The sequence below is a fragment of the Myotis yumanensis genome, unplaced genomic scaffold (genome assembly GCF_028538775.1).
Source record: "Myotis yumanensis isolate MYYU_CA2020_CCGP unplaced genomic scaffold, mMyoYum1.0.hap1 SCAF_4, whole genome shotgun sequence".
In the NCBI taxonomy this organism is placed as follows: Eukaryota; Metazoa; Chordata; class Mammalia; order Chiroptera; family Vespertilionidae; genus Myotis; species Myotis yumanensis.
The window spans coordinates 104,648,799-104,667,803 of NW_027223755.1; the positions used below are offsets into that span (position 1 = coordinate 104,648,799).

Genomic DNA, 19,005 nt, shown 5'->3' on the forward strand with positions numbered 1-19,005 from the left:
TTATGGTAGAACCTCTTGGAGAGATGGTGGCCTGGCGGCGAGGCAGCACACTCAGGGAGCAGAGGTCAGGTTCGGAGGGGTGTGGAGGTTAGAGCCATGGGACCCTGGCCCCTGGCCGTGTGAGTGAGTGAGCAGGAGGGGTCAGAGAGGACGCCTGGGCTGTGGGCAACTGACTGAATGGGGCCACCATTTTTAAGATGGGAGGAGACTAGGCTTGGGAAAGTGAGGTGAGGATTCTGTGTGGGGTGTCGTGTTAAGGTTGAGACACCTGTTAGATATCCTAGAAGAGAGGTCACGTGGTCACTAGGGGCTTGGTGGAGAGGTCAGGGTTGGAGATGAAAATGATCACGAGTCATCAACACAAAGATGGTATTTAAGGCCTTGGGTCTGGACAAGACCACCTAGTGAGAGAGCAGGAATCTGAGGCCCAGGACCCACCAGCCACTTGAGGCCCAGCTAAGGGGAGCCCAGGCAGGGAGGCTGACAGGGGAGCAGGGGAACCCGGGCAGGGAGGCTGACAGGGGTAGGGGAGCAGGGAGCCCAGGCAGGGAGGCTGAGGAGGGAGCAGGGGAGCCCAGCAGGGAGGCTGAGGGGGGAGCAGGGGAGCCTGGGCAGGGAGGCTGAGGGGGGAGCAGGGGAACCCAGACAGAGAGGCTGAGGGGGGAGCGGGGGAGCAGGGGTGCCCAGGCAGGGAGGCTGAGGGGGGAGCGGGGGAGCAGGGGTGCCCAGACAGGGAGGCTGAGGGGGGAGCAGGGGAACCCAGACAGAGAGGCTGAGGGGGGAGCGGGGGAGCAGGGGTGCCCAGACAGGGAGGCTGAGGGGGGAGCGGGGGAGCAGGGGTGCCCAGGCAGGGAGGCTGAGGAGGGAGCAGGGGAGCCCAGCAGGGAGGCTGAGGGGGGAGCAGGGGAGCCCAGCAGGGAGGCTGAGGGGGGAGCAGGGGAGCCTGGGCAGGGAGGAACTCCAGCCAGGTTGGCCTGCAAGCTGGGGAAGGAGACCACTCGGTTGGAGGAGCAGCGATGGCACAGGTGCTGCTGACAGCTGGGGGCCTGAGCCTGAGAGCTCCAGGTGGATCTGGCACCTGCTGGCCCTAAAACTGACCATCCAAACCAGGACACTCTGAGAGTGAAAAGAGGGTTCTGTGAATGATTGGGCCAGGACAGCGGAGTAAATCCGAACTGTCCAGACACACAGGAAGTTTCCACCCAGGTACTGGTGCCCTTGGCAAGGTGGGTTGGGGCAGAGATAGAGGCAAAGGCCCGACTGCAGCGGGCGGGGCCACAGGGGTGGGGTGGGGAGGGGGGAGGAGCAGCCGGGAAGTGACTTGAAGGGTCTGCTGTAAAGGCAAAAAAATGGTGGGGCACCCCGACAATGAAGTACCTCAGCAAGAAAAAGAATAAAGCTATTAATTCATACAACATGGATGGATCTTCAAGTAATTATGCTGAAAGAAAGAAGCTAGGCCAAGAAGAGTACATAGTGTGTGATTCCTTTTATTTAAAAAGGAAATGCAAACTGATATATCAGAAAGCTGACGGTGGTTGGCTGGGGAGGGGTTGGGGGGTTATCCAGGGTACAAGGAAACTTTGGGGGTAATGTGCTCATTATTTTGATTGGAAATTGATTTATGGGTATATGCATGTGTTAAAACTTATCACGTTGTACACTTCAAAAAGGTACTGTTTTCTGTGTGATGTATGTGTTATATTCCTTACTCAAGCAGTTTTTGAGAAATGTTTTGATGAGAAGGGGAATGGACAGATGGCAGGGCAGTAGCAGGCGGAGGTGTGGTTTCATTCTCAGCATGAACAAAGAAGTGCTGGGGAGAAGAAGGAGACAGGAAGCCTAGCCAGGGACCCCTCTGTCATATGCTGAGGGGGTTAGAGTTCATCCCACTGGCCTGAGGGTCTCCACATTCCTGTGCAAAGGAATCATTGGAAGAATCTGTTACACTTGCAGCGCCCACACCACATCCCCTGGACTCTCCTCCAGCACAGCTCAGGTGGGACAGCTCCTGTGGGACAGCCCAGGGGGGACAGCCCAGGTGGGACAGCCCAGGGGGGACAGCCCAGGTGGGGCAGCCCAGGTGGGACAGCCCAGGGGGGACAGCCCAGGTGGGGCAGCTCAGGTGAGACAGCCCAGGTGGGGCAGCCCAGGTGAGACAGCCCAGGTGGGGCAGCCCAGGTGGGACAGCCCAGGTGGGGCAGCCCAGGTGAGACAGCCCAGGTGGGACAGCCCAGGTGGGGCAGCCCAGGTGGGGCAGCCCAGGTGGGGCAGCCCAGGTAGGGCAGCCCAGGTGGGGCAGCCCAGGTGAGACAGCCCAGGTGGGGCAGCTCAGGTGGGGCAGCCCAGGTGGGGCAGCCCAGGTGGGACAGCCCAGGTGGAGCAGCCCAGGTGGGGCAGCTCAGGTGGGGCAGCCCAGGTGGAGCAGCTCAGGTGGGGCAGCCCAGGTGGAGCAGCCCAGGGCGGGGCAGTCCAGGTGGAGCAGCCCAGGTGGAGCAGCTCAGGTGGGGCCGCCCAGGTGGGACAGCCCAGGTGGGGCAGCCCAGGTAGGACAGCCCAGGTGGGGCAGCCCAGGGGAGACAGCCCAGGTGGGACAGCCGGGCAGGCTGACGCACAGCCTAGGTGCTTCCAGGCTCTGCCTCTCTGCAGGGGGAGGAGGGGAGGGACTTCCCAAGCCACAGTGCCCAAGGCAACCTTCAGCAGCAGGGAAGGGAGTCAGTAGATAACCCTGCCTCCGCCTTTGGAGGGACACAGGTGTCTTCTGTGGGTTCCTCGGAGGTCCCCAGTGGAATAGAGCCCAATTGCCCACAGCAGCGACCAGCTCAAGTGCCTTTGGGGGTTTTCTCGGGACCGGACTCTTGGGAGCACCTTACCAAGTAAGCAGCCCGCACTCGAGTCCTTATCTCATCACTGCTCTCAGGACCCCACTGAGCCAGGTGTGCCTTGGCTGTGCGGCAGGCTTTCCTGCGGGGAGGCCCGGGACGTACTGGAGCGAAGCCGCCTTCGGCAGTGAAGACCGAGGGTTTCACCAGGCGGGTGACAGCCAGGTCTGCTCTGGCAGGAAACTACCTCCCTGGCAACAGGAGGTGGAGGTTGGAGCAGCAGGACAGGAAGCAGGGAGGCTAATTAGCAGGCAGTTACAGATGTCCCAGCGGGAGGTATGATGACAGAGCCCATCAAGCACCTCTTTGTGAAGGTCCTTTGATTTACAGTGTAAGCTTCACGCAGGAAGGGGACTGAGCCTTGTTTAACATCCCAATGCTGTGGTTTCACAAAGCCCGTGTTTCCAGCATTCAATTTCTGTTCATCTTCTGCTTTAAAATTTGAGACATCAGTCTGACACCACGCATCTCTGTTTTGTTAAATTTTGTGTTTCCAGGATCTTGACGTTGGTGCGAAGAACGTGAAGCTCTATGTCAACAAAAGCCTCATCTTTGATGGCCAGTTAGACAAAGGAGGTGGGGAGGCCCCGGCCAACCAGAGCATCCCAGTCGGCCTGAAAAATGAGCAGATTGAGGGGGCGGAGAACGGCTCTAATGCCCCCTCGGAAGAAGGCAGAGGTGCCCAGAGGATGGCCGGCACCGCTGGGGACGAGGAGCTCAGCGCCACTTGCTCACAGCCAGCCCGAGTGCCAGGGGATGTGGCGGTTTCTTCACCAGGAACTTTATTTGGTGAAAGGATGAATTCTCCTGGTTGCATAAAAGACAGTTTGTCCAAGTTAGAGGACGATGTCAGCTCGTCAGCAGCCCCAACCTCCGTGGGGGGCGAGCGTGCCCCTGCCCCCAGGCCCCCAGTGGAGTGCCCTCCACTGGGCCAGGAGCTCTCACAGACTCTGCAGCTGGAGAACCTCCCAGGCAGGAAGGTCTCTGCACCAGGGAAAACCCCCGCCTGGCTACAACCCTCTTGCACAGGGAAAGGCAGGAGGCAGGGAGGCGGGAAGCCCAAACCCCTCTGGCTGTGTCCTGAGAAGCCACCCGATGGGACAGACGGGCTTGTGCTGGAGGACGAGGACGTCTTCAGGGAGGGTCCTGCGGAGGCCGGGGATGAAGGCCCCAGGCGCGAGCCAGGGCGGGCCAGCAGCCGGAATGCCATCTCAGAGGACCGAGCCCCGAGGGTGACCCCCAACGTCTGCAGGGATGACTTTGACATCTTTGAGCAGCCCTCCAACAGGGAGCGCCCCGCTAGTGGGAGGAGGGCCCGGAAGGATGCCCTCAGCAGCAGTCACGGTGATGGGCAACCAGCCGGCAGAGGTAAGCTCAGGGAGCAGTCTGACTGGGGCTCATCATCCCTGCAGGAGGCTGCTGACTGGCACCAGCCACTCAACTCCCGAGCCTCAGTTTCCTCATCTGCAAAGCGAGGGGTTCTTCTTAACCAGGGGTCACAAATCTATTGTCTCAGGAGCCACACAGGAGGCAGCAATGAGTGAAATGGGCAAGACATACTTTGCCTGTTAAACTCGTAGATATATTTGTCATTGCCACCAAGATACGTCCCTTTGCTCATTTTTCTTTCAATACATGACTTTTCCAACCTAGACCTGGTTATTCTACCTCTGATAGACATTGGTCTCTAATTACTTCACTTTATTCTTAACTGTACTGTTAGGAAAATAACGCAAGTATAATGATAAATAGCAATTGACACTTGCCTGAATTTTGGAAGGACATTAGGGAGTGGTGAGGACTATGGCTAACTGGAGTGCACAAGCCCAACTAAAGGGGGCAGCTGCTGCTTCACTCAGGCTCTTTCTGGCTTTCAGGACTGCAAGACCAATGTGCCAGATCTCTTTTCCTTTTATTAAGAGAAATCAGAAATATATCAGACTATTCTAATTTTCACCATTGGTGACTTATCTGCTGCTCTGTGAACTTTGCAGTAGATCATCTCTAAGGCTGTGGAAGAAGGGTACCAGAGGCTGGACTTCTGAATATTTCCACTCAGATTTGGCTATTGGGAGTGTAGCATAGCAACAAGATGTCAAAACATTTGAATTTAAACTCTGCTACATGTAGATTTGGGACTTACAGAGCAGGCCCTTGCACACTGAGCCTCAGCAGCTTTGTCTATAAAATGAGGATGAGCAGCCCTTCCCAGTGCTGTGAGGAGTAAGACGGTGGCTTCGCAATAGTAACAGAGCCTGGCCCGTGGCAAGTGCTCCACGAGTGGCAGCCATTTTTTTCAACATTAGCTTGTCGGTCCTTTGTTGTCCACAAAGCACTCGGACCTACCAAGATAGGGCTCACCCCTAGTCCTCTGAATTTAACCCCACTCCACATTGTATAGGAGCACACCAACCCCCATCGTGCGTAAGCCTGGAGCCTCTCTGAGCCTCAGTTTCCTCGTCTGTAAAATGCTGCCAGTAATACCCATCTCATGGGTGCTGGGGATCAGGTGAGATCACCCATGTGCAGTGCCTGGCATAGTGCCTTGCACACAAGCGCACCAGGAGATGCTAGCTGCTGCTCTTTATCGTCACCACCATCGAGGCGTTGGCACTGCCCGCACTCTGTGGCTCTACCTCGTGGTGTATCTGCAGGTGAAACCAATGTACAGTTGCCCCTTGAACCACTCGGGGGTTCGGTGTGCTGACCCCTTGTGCAGTCGAAAATCCACGTATAACTTTTGACTCCCCCAAAACTTAACTACTGTCAGCTACTGTTGACTGGAAGCCTTCTCAATAACAAGCAGGCGATGAACCCATATTTTCAGGTTATATGTAGTATGTAGATCAGCCGTGGGCAAACTACGGCCCGCGGGCCGGATCCGGCCCGTTTGAAATGAATAAAACTAAAAAAAAAAAAAGACCGTACCCTTTTATGTAATGATGTTTACTTTGAATTTATATTAGTTCACACAAACACTCCATGCTTTTGTTCCGGCCCTCCGGTCCAGTTTAAGAACCCATTGTGGCCCTCGAGTCAAAAAGTTTGCCCACCCCTGATGTAGATAGTCTTACAATAAAGCAAGCCAGAGAAAAGGAACTGTTATTAAGAAAAGTATAAGGAAGAGAAAATACATTTACTGAAATAAGTACTGTACGTATTTACTGAAAAAAATCACATGTAAGTGGACCCGTGCGGTTCAGAGTGGTGTCCAGGGGCACCTATATATGTGTTTTAGTGAGTCACGTCAGCCTCCACTCCATCGTTGGCTAGCAGACAGAGCCCCAAGGCCTACACTTAGAAATGTGACGAGTGTGGGCCTCCTTCAGACCCTGACGTGTCGCTTAGGACACGGAGCAAGTCCGTAAGACTTGCGTGTCTTCCTGCGGGGCTCCCAGCCAAGACTTACAGTGCTGGGTGTCGGGGCCAGCGGAGTGGGAGAGGAGAGGAGAGCCAGGGAGCTCTTTGAGAGCAGACACTGTCTTATCTGTGATGGGGTCTCAGGCCCAGGTGTCTGCTCGCGGTGGATCCTCCGAGTGTGGGATGGCTGCGTGGCTACGCGCAGGCTGCAGTGCGCCAGGCTCTCAACCAGGCACGGCACTCGGACCAGCTCATGCACCCTCCTGCCAGCCCCTTTTATAGCTAAAGGAGATACCAGCTTTAAGCAGCTTTCTTCGGGTCACACAGCCAGTAAGGGCAGAGCAGAATTTGAACCCGTGTCCTGCTCCAGCATCCGTGCTTGAATCACTACTCCACGTGCCCTGTTTCCGCAGCCATCATCAGCCCCCGCCCGGCGGAGCCAGGCAGTTCCGAGCCTCCCTGGTAAACAGACCCACAGAGCCTCTGGGAGTTATTCTAACGTGTCCACGTTTGGAAGACTTTGTCTCCCTTTAATTTCTTTCCAGGCATTTCACTGGTTGGCTCAGTGACACATTAAGAACTGAGCCCTTCAGATTTAATGCTTGTTAAACCAGTCGTGCTAAAAAGGAAAGTCACTTTGAAATCTTAAATTGCCCATTACATAGAGCCAAAGCCCATGCCATGCCCTCAGGAAAGGTGCAGGCCCCGCTCCGTAGGTGCTGCGAGGATGCATGACTGCCAGACTCCTCCCTGGGCCTGGAATCGGCTCCATAAACAGCCTGGAGATTCTTTTGTGCAACAGAGCATCTCACTGTCATGACATCAGCATTTCGGAAGTGTCGTTATCGGGTCAGTTGGCTACAGGTGAATAAAATCCCATCAGCCCAGTTTGAGCAGTAAAGGGGGTGTTATTTGGCGAATGTTTGAGGCGCTCCTAGACCCCCAGAGGCAGGGAGTGTAGCTGCTCACTGCATGGGATTGGGAAGAGGAGCCAGGATGCTGGCCAGCACCAAGGAAGCTTCTCCATGACTGTCCAGGCCCGACCTCTGCTTCCCGCTGGCCCTTTTCCTCACCCTCCCTCAGGGTCAGCTTTCTCTGCCTTTGTGCACACAGCAGGAAATGGCCTGGCAGCCCTAGGTGACTCAGTGTTCTGGCTCTGTGGCCAGCAGCCAGCTCCATAGTCTCAGGGGAGAAGTTGATTGGCCGACTCGGGTCAGGTGTCCACTCCTTGTTCCATCAGCTACAACTGGAGGGCAGTTCACCGAGAATAAACATGGCTCTGTTATATCTCACTACGTACTTTCTCATTTCCTGTTTTAGTAGCAATTAGCATACGCCTCATGGTGGTGCCATTGATTTTTATAAACTCAAGTGCAGAACTCTGTAGCTCATGTTAGTCTCAACCAAGGAATAGTTTTGCATCTTCAGTCCCGTCTTCTCATATCGGTGGTCCCTCCCAGACTGTGTTGACTACAGACTCACGAAGCCGCAGCTTTCTGTTGCCCTTCAGACTTGCCGGTGGGGTTGACCAAGGACCACACACTGACCCTAGCAGCTCCCTGACCCCAGGGACTCGTGAGTAGAGTGTTCTCCTGCAGAGAGGGGAACCGGCCCTCAGCGGTGGTCCCATCTGCGAGGTCTAGCAGAGCATCAACACCTCTCTGCTTTTAAAACCCAGGGTACCTCTTGGGGAGCAGAGGTCAGAAAGCAGATGTGGGGTGAGAGCAGAGCCCCACCTTTCTTCTCACCCAGGCACACACACAGGCGAGGCCCTGACACAGGACGTGGGTGCTGTCTCCTCAGTGCCCTTGCAGACTGCCCCAGGCCATTCATTCCAGCCCCTGGAAATCAAATCACAGTTAGCGGAGCACCGATGATCCATATGGTAGTCCCTCCTGCAGGTGTTAAGCCTCACGCCTGGGAAAGGGTGGAGGAAACTCCTGGGTCTTTTTTAATGGCAGATGGGAAGGCGGGGCGAGGACAGGTGCAGGAGAACTGGCAGGTGGAGAGGGAGTCCCTCAGCCTCCAGGTCTGAACACGGGTGTAATGGTGATGCCAGCTGTCCATCCCTTTGCTGGCAAACATTACTGAGCACTTCCTCGTGCCAGGTTCTGTGCCAGGCACTGGGACGCAGCAGGGAGCAGGGCAGAGCAGGCCTCTCCACGAGGAAGGTAACGAGAGGAGCCAGCTGCCTGGGGATCTGAGAAGAGAGCACTCCTGGCAGAGGGCACAGCAAGGACAAAGGCTCTGAGATGAGAGGTGATCTGGCGTGTCACAGGGAGGAGAGCCACGTGGCCGGAGCAGGAGGGCGTGGGAGAGGGTGGGAGTGCCGTTGGGGAAGTTAGTGGGGCCAACTCGGGGCTCTGGGCGTGGTGAGGAGTTGGATTTTCTTTGATTTTCCTTGTTCCCAGCGTGGCAGAGATAATGGCACTCGGAGGGGATGGTGACAAACGCCATTTAGGCACATGGAGTCTGAAGTGACAGTGTGGACATGTCTGGACCCCCCGAGGGGCCTTGGACGGTGGTGCCTGGGGCAGGGGGGGGTGCCAATGTGACACTGGGCAGTGCTTGCGTGGGAGCCAGGGAGGAGGGAGGAGGGAGGAGCTGCGGGTGGAACGTGGAGAACCTGGCAGCAGTGTCTCCTGAGCCCGAGGGGAGCGTGGCCTCGGACAGCAGTCTGGAGTGAGCACTGAGAGAAGACTGCGTGCGTGGGGTCCCTGTGAACCCGGAGGGCGCCGCTGCAGTGGAGGGCTGTGGGATTCATGGATGGAGGGATGGAAAGCCACCAGGCATGCGACCTCTGACACAGCTGGGTCCCACGGCCCCAGTGATGCCACCAGGAGCCTCGCATCGCCCTCTTCCTGCCCTGCTTCCTTCTCAGGCCGGCCCCCCCACAGGCAGCAAGGTGGCCACAGGCAGCGCCGCTCCGTCCACGCTCAGCAGCTCCAGTTCACGGAGAGCCCCTCTCTCCCTGGGTTCCTTTCATGAGCCCAGCTTGCAAGGATGCTGTCCACATTTGCTTGATCCGAATGGCCTGCAGGTGGGGGGTCCCCAGGGGAAAGTCAGGGTGCTGTTCCTAGAGAAGGGGAAGAGGAGTTTGAGGCAGCAAAACAGTAACTGGTCAGAGAAAGCAGGCCGCAGGGGATGGGAGGCGGGGATGGGTGCAGCCACTGCAGTGGGCAGAGGGAGCGCAGATCCGAGGCCTCCCTCTGCCTTCAGGGCGGAGATTTACGCTTGTCTGCAGGCTGAGAGGGCAGTGGTGGGGAAGGAGTGATTGAAGATTCTGGAGAGAAGCGGTAATTGATGGGGCCAGGCCCCCTAGGAGACAGGCAGAAAATGGAGTGCAGGGCACAGCACCAAAAGAAAGGAGAAAGAGCAGAATGTCAGTGCCAGCTGCTGTTTTTTCCAGAATGACACCCTTAGGTGGCACTTAGCCATGGCGTGGCCCCGAGGATGGCCCCTGCTCCATGTGCACTCGGGCTCTTAGATTCTGCGAGTGGAGCGGGGCCTTCAGACGCCAGCCCTGGGCATGGCTGCGGCTCCTGGAGCCAGTTAGGCCGTGTGTGGAAGTAAAGTCCTCGCCGTGCAATGCACCTGGGTTGTTTCAGCGTTTTTCTGATTATAAAAATAATACATGTAGGGAACTCAGAAGATAAGGTGACAAGGAAGAAAATAAAAGCCCTTCCTACTCCCACCCCGAAAGATCATCCTAGCACGTCGGTGCAAGCTGCCCACACTAGGATGGGCGTCATTTAAAATGGCACAGCTGGCTCTTTTCATTTTACCTTCTTTTCCGAGCCTTTTGCCTGTCTCTAAGCAGTTTGAAAACTCCGTGCAAGTCACGTGACTGGTAGCCCGAGGCGCAGGCTCCTGGGTGGCTGACTCTGAGGCCACAGGCAGTGGCTTCGCTCTGGTTGTGTGAGGCTCTGAAGTGGGAAAACTTCCAGCAAAGGCTCCAACACAGCCATACTGGCCTCCCTTGATGTGCATGAGGTGGCATGCTTAGAAAATTCAGTGCAGATTGAACAATACTTTGCTTTTTGTAAAACAGCTAGGTTCCAGACTTGAGAACCGGAAACAATTTTCTACCAGCCTGAATGTGTGTGACAGGAGACCGTGCTCTGTGCCCGGACCGTCCAGTGCAGTGCGGGCGTTAACAGCCCTGCCCACCGGCCATGCCAGGAGGGTCAGTGGGCATTGAGACAGCCAACAGCAGCCTCGCCACTTTCTAGAATGTTCCCCTGAGGGCGGCTCCACCCAGCCGAGAGCCACTGGATGAGACACTTAGGGTCCCACTTCCACACCTGTCACTAACGGGCTTCCCCCCTCTTGTGCCCTTTCTTCAGGAGAAGCCTGGTGCACCAGGCCGCCGCTGCGGCCCCAGTGGCACAGCGAGCAGGAGCACACGCTGCACGAGTCCTGGAGCTCCCTCAGCGCCTTTGACCGCTCCCACCGGGGGCGCATCTCCAACATGGAGGTGCAGGGGGACATCCTAGACGAGTTCCTGCAGCAGCAGAGGAGCAGCCGGCAGGGCGCCCAGCCAGCCCCCTGCAGGGAGCAGCCGGAGCCGGAGCCCCGGGTGGGGCCGGACGACTGCAGAGACGCAGGCGACCCCAGCGACTTTAGAATCCCCGTCTTGCCCTACGGGCGGCACTTGGTCATTGACATCAAGTCCACGTGGGGGGACAGGCACTACGTGGGCCTGAACGGAATAGAAATATTCAGCTCCAAGGGAGAGCCCGTGCAGATCGCGAGCATCCAAGCGGACCCCCCCGACATCAACATTCTACCAGCCTATGGGAAGGACCCCCGGGTGGTCGGCAACCTCGTCGACGGGGTGAACAGGACCCAGGACGACATGCACGTCTGGCTGGCCCCCTTCACGCCGGGCAAGTCCCACTCCATCTCCATCGACTTCTCACACCCTTGCCACGTTGCCCTGGTCAGGATTTGGAATTACAACAAATCGCGGATCCATTCCTTCCGCGGTGTGAGGGACGTCGAGATCCTGTTAGACGCACAGTGCATCTTTAATGGAGAAATCGCCAAGGCCTCCGGAACACTGACGGGAGGTACAGTATGTCTGTAAGGATGTTCCCGAAGCCCTACTCGCTGCTCGCTGAGGCTCCAAGGGAAAATCAAACCCACAGGCTGCCAGTGGCGATGGGTCTCTCCCCTCGTAGGCCTGGCCTGCTCGCCGCCTTTGCAGCGAGAGTGTGCGGGCGCTGACCTCATTAAACTCCTCGGCTGGGGACGGGCCTGAGCCCGAAAGGGGGACCCTTCTGGGAGGCGCTGACTGAGGGAGCACTCTCAGGAGAGCCCAGTGTGGGGAGGGGTGCAGGACATGGAGGGGGAGCTGAGCACGTGGTGTCAGGGGAAGCCACCGCAGCCTGACCAAGGGCAAGCTGGAGCATGAACTGCAGGTCTGTCCTGCCTGAGGCAGAGCGCTGGGGGTTGGAGCCCTGCAGGCTCCCCGCTAGGGGCCTAACGCTCATGCCCTTCCAGCAGGGCTCCAGCCCTCCCCACCGGGGTCAGCGGGGATCTGTGAGCACCCACAGCATCTGCTCTGGTGCCCACCCACGCGTGTTTCAGGCCCATCTCAGTGATTCTCCTCAGATAGGTCCCTTTGTTAGATCTGTGGCCTGTGTGGTGCTCAGGTACGCGGATCCATTTGCCGACGTGAAGAACCCACGTCCCTGCACAGATGGAGAACTGTCCGTGGCTCGGGGTTTATGGCAGAGCTGATGGGTCTGGGCCCTGACCCACAGCTCAGTGGGATTTGGGAGAGTTGACCCTTGTCTTCCTGGTAACCCCTTCAGCCCCAGAGCACTTTGGAGACACAATCTTATTCACAACCGACGACGACATTCTCGAGGCCATATTCCGCTCGGATGAGACGTTTGACGTGGACACAGAGGGCCCGTGCAGCCTGCCGTGCGAGGAGGCCCTGCAGAGGCCCAGCACCGCGGACGGCGGCACGGAGGAGCGGCCCTACACCCAGGCCAGCCTGTGGGCCCAGGTAGGACGGCGGGCGGGTGGGCGGGGCGCCCGGAGAGGTTTCCCCTGACTCCCAGCCGGAGAGGAGCAGGAGAATGAAGATGGATCTCTTTACGCTGCTGGTGCTGCTGTTTTGACATTTCCCATTTCTCCACTTCGTCTTCAGTCCTGGGTGTCATATTTCATTCTCTAATGATTTTTATTTCATTTATTTATTTATTTTTCACCAAAGTAAAGAAAGTATTCAGATTTTAATCAAAGCTGGGAGAAATCCATGCTGTGTCCCCTCTGTCATTCAAGGTCTTCGGGAACTTCCTGCTTGAGGTTGCGTTTTGATCTCTCGGTTGTTTTTGATGGGAGGACTGGAAATGCCTTTAATAGGCAGACTTAGAATTAAAATAATGACAATCCAGCGATTGTTTCTTGCGTGTGACTTGTGAGCCAGCCAGGCATCCCTCCTGACAACCGCCCATGTGGAGACCAAGGTTCAGCCCGGCTCAGGGTCATGCCCAGGGCGCGTAGCGGGAGAGTGACAAGGTTAGAGCTTCAACACAGGACTCTAAAGTCTGTGCTTTTTTAATGAAAGATGACCTTCAAAGCAAGGGCCAGGCCAAGTGAAGAGCAGCAATGGAGGGAAGACCAGGTCTCCAGTGTGTCCTCGAGGCCCTGCAAGCAGGGGGCGGGGGGAGGGGGACATCCAGGAGCAGAGGACAGCTCCGGCCACCACAGGTCCTGACCACGCAGTGCAGCGCATGGTCTGTTGGCGCCGGGTGTTCAGTGCGTGAGCCTCCACCTCTAAGGGAGGCTGCTGCCGCTCCGCCCAACAAGACTGCCAGCTCATGGTGACAATTGTGCTGATTTTTTTTCAAATGAAGCCAGATATCTGAATTTTTATGTAAAAACTAGAGGCCTGGTGCACGAAATTCATGCATGGGGGAGGGTGTGTCCCTCAGCCCAGCCTGCACCCTCTCCAATCTGGGACCCCTCGAGGGATGTCCAACTGCCCGTTTAGTGGGATCAGACCTAAATGGGCAGTCGCACATCCCTCTCACAATCCAAGACTGCTGGCTCCCAACCGCTCACCTGTCTGCCTGCCTGATTGCCCCTAACCACTTCTGCCTGCCAGCCTGATCACCCCCTAACCATTCCCCTGCCAGCCTGATCGATGCCTAACTGCTCCCCTGCCGGCCTGGTTGCCCCCAACTGCCCTCCCCTGCATGCCTGGTCCCCCCCAACTGCCCTCCCCTGCCAGCCTGGTTCCCCCCCAACTGCCCTCCCTTGCATGCCTGGTCCCCCCCAACTGCCCTCCCCTGCAGGCTTGGTCCCCCCCAACTGCCCTCCCCTGCAGGCCTGGTCCCCCCCCAACTGCCCTCTCTTTCAGGCCTGGTCCCTCCCAACTGCCCTTCTCTGCTGGCCATCTTGTGGTGGCCATCTTGTGTGTTGGAGTGATGGTCAATTTGCATATTTCCTCTTTATTAGATAGGATATCCCAATTTAAAAATGTTAGCAAGTGACTCAAATGTTTTCAAACCTTCGTGGGCCAGGAAGCATGTCTGTTGTCTGGATTTGATCCGTGGGTCCAGCTGGGAGTTGACCAGGAGGCCTTTCATGTGCCCCATGGTTTCCCAGCGCAGAAACCCAGCCCATGAGGGACAGGGAGGGACACTCTCATCTTAGAGGAGAACCTGCGCTCATTGGGCGGCGGGGGACCAGCATCAGGGTCACACACCTAGAGTGTTAAGGTCAGTGCATCCACAGGGGTTGTCCTAGGAGGGGAGGGCAGGGTGCCAGGGAGGGCAAGAGAAGGCGCGTGGGCACCAGGGCAGTGACATTCCCTGGTGGCCTGAGGCTGGCTGTGTCAGGGGTGCTCCTGACAGGCCCTCCCCATCCCCTCCCCATGGCTGGACTGGGCCTGGAGAGGCTGTTGCTAGGGGCGGGGCCTGGCGCTCATCAGGTCGTCCTTGGGGCTGGACCACCACGTTCACCCAGACGCTGAGATCTGGACTTCGCTTCCTTTTGCATCGCAGCTTTCCTGTCTGTAAAGTAGTGAAGGCACTTTTACCCGAACTTACGATGGAGAGGTCTAATGAGCAGAGTTCACACATGAGGTCCAAGAAGTAGGGTTGGCTGCCCACCTGGGCTATCTGCAGACCAAGCGCTCCTTCTCCTGGATGCCCAGGGGCTAACCTGGGAGCTTTGCAAATGCACATGCCCAGGCCCAGAACCATGCTCTGTAGCTTAAGTTCTTTTCCTTCCCTTCATTCCCTTCCTCCCTTCCTTTCCTCTCTCCCCGCCTCCCTCTAGCTGACCAGACAGACATTGATGGCTTCTTCCCTGGTAGCGTCAAACTCCTCCCCTACCAGCAAGAGCTTCTGGCAAGGACTCAGACATGCGAGGGTTCCTGGGCCTGTTCATGTTACCAGTCACGACCTCCACAGAGACAGAAAACACAAGAAGGGACACGGGGACTTCCCTGGGGCGTGAGGTGGGCACTAGCAGCTGGAAACATCGCCAGCCAGCTCTGTGGGTCATCCCTTGCCTCTGCTTCTCTCCTCACCGGTGTGCAGGTCCCGGAAGTGGAGCTGCCACCCAGCGGCCCTGTGCCTGAAGTCACCACTCCGGAACCGGGCGTCTACCACGGGATCTGTGAGTACCCTGTCCTGGGCAGTGCCAGGGGAAGGAGGGCCTTCGGGGGTCGGGCGTCCTGGCCCCTGGGACAGGGTCTGCTCAGATGTGGCCCTGCGGCCAGCGGGCTGAAACCAGCAGGAGCAAAGACACCGCCTTGCTCCCTGCGCCAGGCGGGAGCTGCCAGTTCTTCTGAGAAGTCAGAAATTTGGATTTTTATGTGAAATCTTCAGCTTTTTAAATGTTGGTGACTAATTTTATAATATTTTTAAACAACTAATGAGCCAAACAAAACACATGTGTATCGGCCAGCTGGCTGCCGGTGGGTGGCCTCTGAGCAAATCCCATCTGGGCTTCACTGTCTTTTTCTCTCGTCTTTTCCCATGTGACCCTGCAGCCACCCCTCCTCCTCCACGCACGCGCAGGCCAGCCCTCTGCCTGCATCTGGGATCTTCAGGCCAGAGGTGGCCGCGGACTGCGCGCGCCTCCCTCCTGGTCCCTGTTAACGAGACTCGTGGCTCACCTGCTCCTTTAGCCTCACCTGCTCTTTCTTGCCCCCTGAGCACTCATTCCCTCCAGTTAACTTCTGTCACACTCCCTCTGCATCATCTCTAGAATGAAGCCAGATATCTAGGTTCAGCCGGTCCTCCTCCCCACACCCATCTCTGAACCCCCACCTGTCCCCCGCTCAAGCTGTGCCCTCTGCCCAGCGTGTCCTCCCTCTCCGTCCCTCCCTCTCCCTCCTTCCCTTTCCCTCCCTCCCTCTCCATCCCTCCCTCTCTGTCCCTCCCTCTCCCTCCTTCCCTTTCCCTCCCTCCCTCTCCATCCCTCCTTCTCCGTCCCTCCCTCTCCCTCCCTCCCTTTCCCTCCCTCCTTCTCCGTCCCTCCCTCTCTGTCCCTCCCTCTCCCTCCCTCCCTCTCCGTCCCTCCCTCTCCGTCCCTCCCTCTCCCTCCCTCCCTTTCCCTCCCTCCTTCTCCGTCCCTCCCTCTCCATCCCTCCCTTTCCCTCCCTCCCTCTCCATCCCTCCCTCTCCGTCCCTCCCTCTCCCTCCCTCCCTCTCCATCCCTCCCTCTCCGTCCCTCCCTCTCCGTCCCCTCCCTCTCCGTCCCTGTCGGTTGAGGGCCGACTGAACTGGGTTCCCAGGAAGCAGACTCTGGGTGGAGTTTCCTGGGGCATGTTCCTGGGGAGGACAGGAAGCAGGACGGGGCAGAGGAGAAGCTGAGCCTCGTACTCACATGGAGGCCTCTGCCAGCTCCACAGGGAGTTTGAGCTGTGGCAGCCCTGGCGTTGTCCTGAGCTGAGTGAGGGGACAAGGCCTTTACACGCCCATATCAGCATGTCCCTGGACATGGGCTGCCTGGGAGGGGCAAGGCCAAGGGCAGCCATAAGTGGGGGGACTCAGCTGTGAGCTGTTGGAGGTCAGCACTCCCAGAATTGCTCTGCTCAGCCTGGCTTGGATCACATGCCCAAACATCTTTAAACCAATCACTGGCTCCCCAGGCGGGGAGGGAGCGGGGAGGGAGGTGTGAGATGGAAACCGCGCATGGACAGGCCTGGATCAAGGCGTCCCTGGAGCCCGTGCTGAGGGTCAGCCACCCACACTGCTCCAGAGGCGGCCAGAGTGCAGTGACGAGAAGACGGAAGGGGCAGCCTCTGTCCCTCTCATCTGGTGATTTCCCCAAAGATGCGTCTGTAAATGTCTTTCCCACTGAGCCAGCTCCTGACCTTTCTCAGAAACGTGATCGCGGTGCCTTTGGGAGCTGCCTGATGTGGGCTCCGAGGCCTCTTTGCTGGAGGAAAGTGCAACCTCGGAGGCAGGAGGACCTCTTGGCCGCCCCCCTCCGCACCCCCGAGCCCTGATGTCTGTCTCCCGCCTCTGAGCCTTTGGCTTTCCCGCACGCTGCCAAAATCCTGACCCCCGGACCAGCCAGTGCATACTGGCTTGGTACATACGGCCAGTCCTATTCATGTTTTTGTCGTTAATCCTCACATGAGGATATTTTTTTCCATTACTTTTCAGAGAGCGTGGAAGGGAGGGAGGGGGAGAAAGAGAGAAACATCGATGTGAGAGAAACACATCAACTGGTCGCCTCCCATACTCACCCAGACTGGGGTCAGGGAGTGAATCTGCAACCCAGATGTGTGCCCTTGACCGGGAATCGAACCCTAGACCCTTCGGTGCTTGGGCCGATGCTCTAACCATTGAGCCACTGGTCAGGCTCCTGTTAATGTTTTTGAAAAGGGATGTATGATTTGCAAATCTGCAGATGACACCCATTTCGGACATTTTGCAAATATCAGCAGTGATGAATAGGAAAGGAGCTGGGAGAGTTGAAACATGGACGAGAAATAACAAAATTAATTTCCATGTATATAAATACTGATGGGTACACCAAAGGAAAATGAATGTGAGCATGGATGTGAGCTCAGACAGGCGAGCAGCCCCGCATCCGATGGCCTCGCAGAGCCTCTTCCAGGCAAACGAAGGGCGAGTTGGGATGCCAAGTCTTGTTTTCACAAGGGGGGCTGGCACTGGTCCCTGGCACTGATCCCCTCACCCAAACCTGCTCCCTCCTCCACCTCAGGCCGCCTCCGTCTCAGGAGGGATACCCACAGCCCCTCTGGAACTCAGGTCAAAAGCATCTTCTCTTCCCCTCACTCCCTACATGCCACTGAGAATCTGGCAGTGCTGTCTCCAAAGCAGACCCGAACCCGTCCCCTGTGCCCTGCTGTCACCACTCACTGTCTGGTCCAGGGCATCCGTATCCAGCAGCCTCCTCCCTGGTCTCCTAGAGGGTCCAACCGAGTCACGTTCTGAGATGCAGATCACATCACGTGGGCGCCCCTGCTTCAACCCGGACCTCCCCCGCTCCCCAGTGCAGAGGAGAACCCAGACCCCATGGCATGGTCAGCCCTGCCCAACCTTCTGAGGTCGCTCCCTCCACCTCCCTCTCCCTCGGTCACCTGGCTCCAACCACTGGCCGAGTGGCTCCCATCCCAGGGCCGTGGCCCTTCTGTCCTCAACTGGGAATGTCCTTCCAGACATGCTAAAGAATGGCAGCCTCCTTCATCCCCAGGCCTCAGCTCGAACGTCGCCCCTCAGAGAAGCCCTCCCTGACCACCCGCCCCTTCCCAGCCACTGCCTAGCCCAGCTCTCTGATTTATCCCGCGGCGGTCGGCACTCTCAGGAACGATCATATTTATTGGTTTGTTAGGTGTCTGTTGTGTGTCTTCACTGCAGTAGAAGCTCCTACAGCGATTTTGCTCTGTGTTTACCCTGTATTTCCAGTTCCAGGAGCAGGACTTGGTACATAGTAAGTGATTGGTAAATATCTGTTTATCATTAACGCTGAACTTGGTGAAACTCAATGATTTGAGGTTGACTCACTTACTGCAGGTATCCACTGAGACCTGCTCTTCAGTCAGGCACTTATTTCAAAAGAAAAAGGCCCTCACTGACCATCTGTTTTTCAGATACTGTTCTAGGCTCTGGGGGTACAACAGTGCACAGTGTCCACGGCATTCCCGCCCGCAGGGAGCTACCTCCCATCCTACTGGGGAAGGCTGATCAGATCAAATAGCAAGTAACCCTGGAAGGGACTGTCAGACAGGGACAGGTGCTGTGACAAAGGGTGGAGCAGAAGCAGTGGTTCTCAACCTTCCTAATGCCGCAACCCTTTAATACAGTTCTTCATGTTGTGGTGACCCCCAACCATAAAATTATTTTCGTTGCTACTTCATAACTGTAATTTTGCTACTGTTATGAATCGTAATGTAAATATCTGACATGCAGGATGTATTTTCAGGGGTTGCGGCCCACAGGTTGAGAACCGCTGGTTAGGGCGTGGTGCTCTCTGAGCTCAGGTGGGGGGCCTCTCGGGGGAGAGGGCATCTGAGCACAGACTCGATGGGGAGCGTATCAGTGGCGTGGCTGGGAGTTCTCCTCTGAGCGGGCTTGGCCGGCATCTCCTGGGCCTGCTCATGAGTCTGCTCAGCTGGCAGTGGGCTGGCAGCTGAATGAACCAGGATGCCTTCGTGTCCTGCAGTTGGGAGGCTGTTGGCCAGAGTGAGGGGCGCCGAGGCTCACCTGTCTCCTGCCTGTGGCCACACCCCACGTGTGGAGGGAGGACAACCCCAGTG

At 57.2% G+C, this 19,005-nt stretch overlaps 1 protein-coding gene across 5 annotated transcripts in view; it reads left to right on the forward strand.

Moving 5' to 3' along the window:
* The window catches only part of KATNIP (katanin interacting protein), a 207,911-nt gene that overhangs the window by 170,242 nt on the left and 18,664 nt on the right, over positions 1 to 19,005 (forward strand). For all 5 annotated transcript variants that reach the window (XM_070413423.1, XM_070413428.1, XM_070413425.1 and 2 more), the window contains 4 exons: positions 3,380 to 4,250; positions 10,589 to 11,314; positions 12,062 to 12,261; positions 14,807 to 14,885. In XM_070413423.1, the coding sequence (XP_070269524.1) occupies positions 3,380 to 4,250; positions 10,589 to 11,314; positions 12,062 to 12,261; positions 14,807 to 14,885 (1,876 nt within the window). The remainder of the gene's footprint in view (positions 1 to 3,379; positions 4,251 to 10,588; positions 11,315 to 12,061; positions 12,262 to 14,806; positions 14,886 to 19,005) is intronic.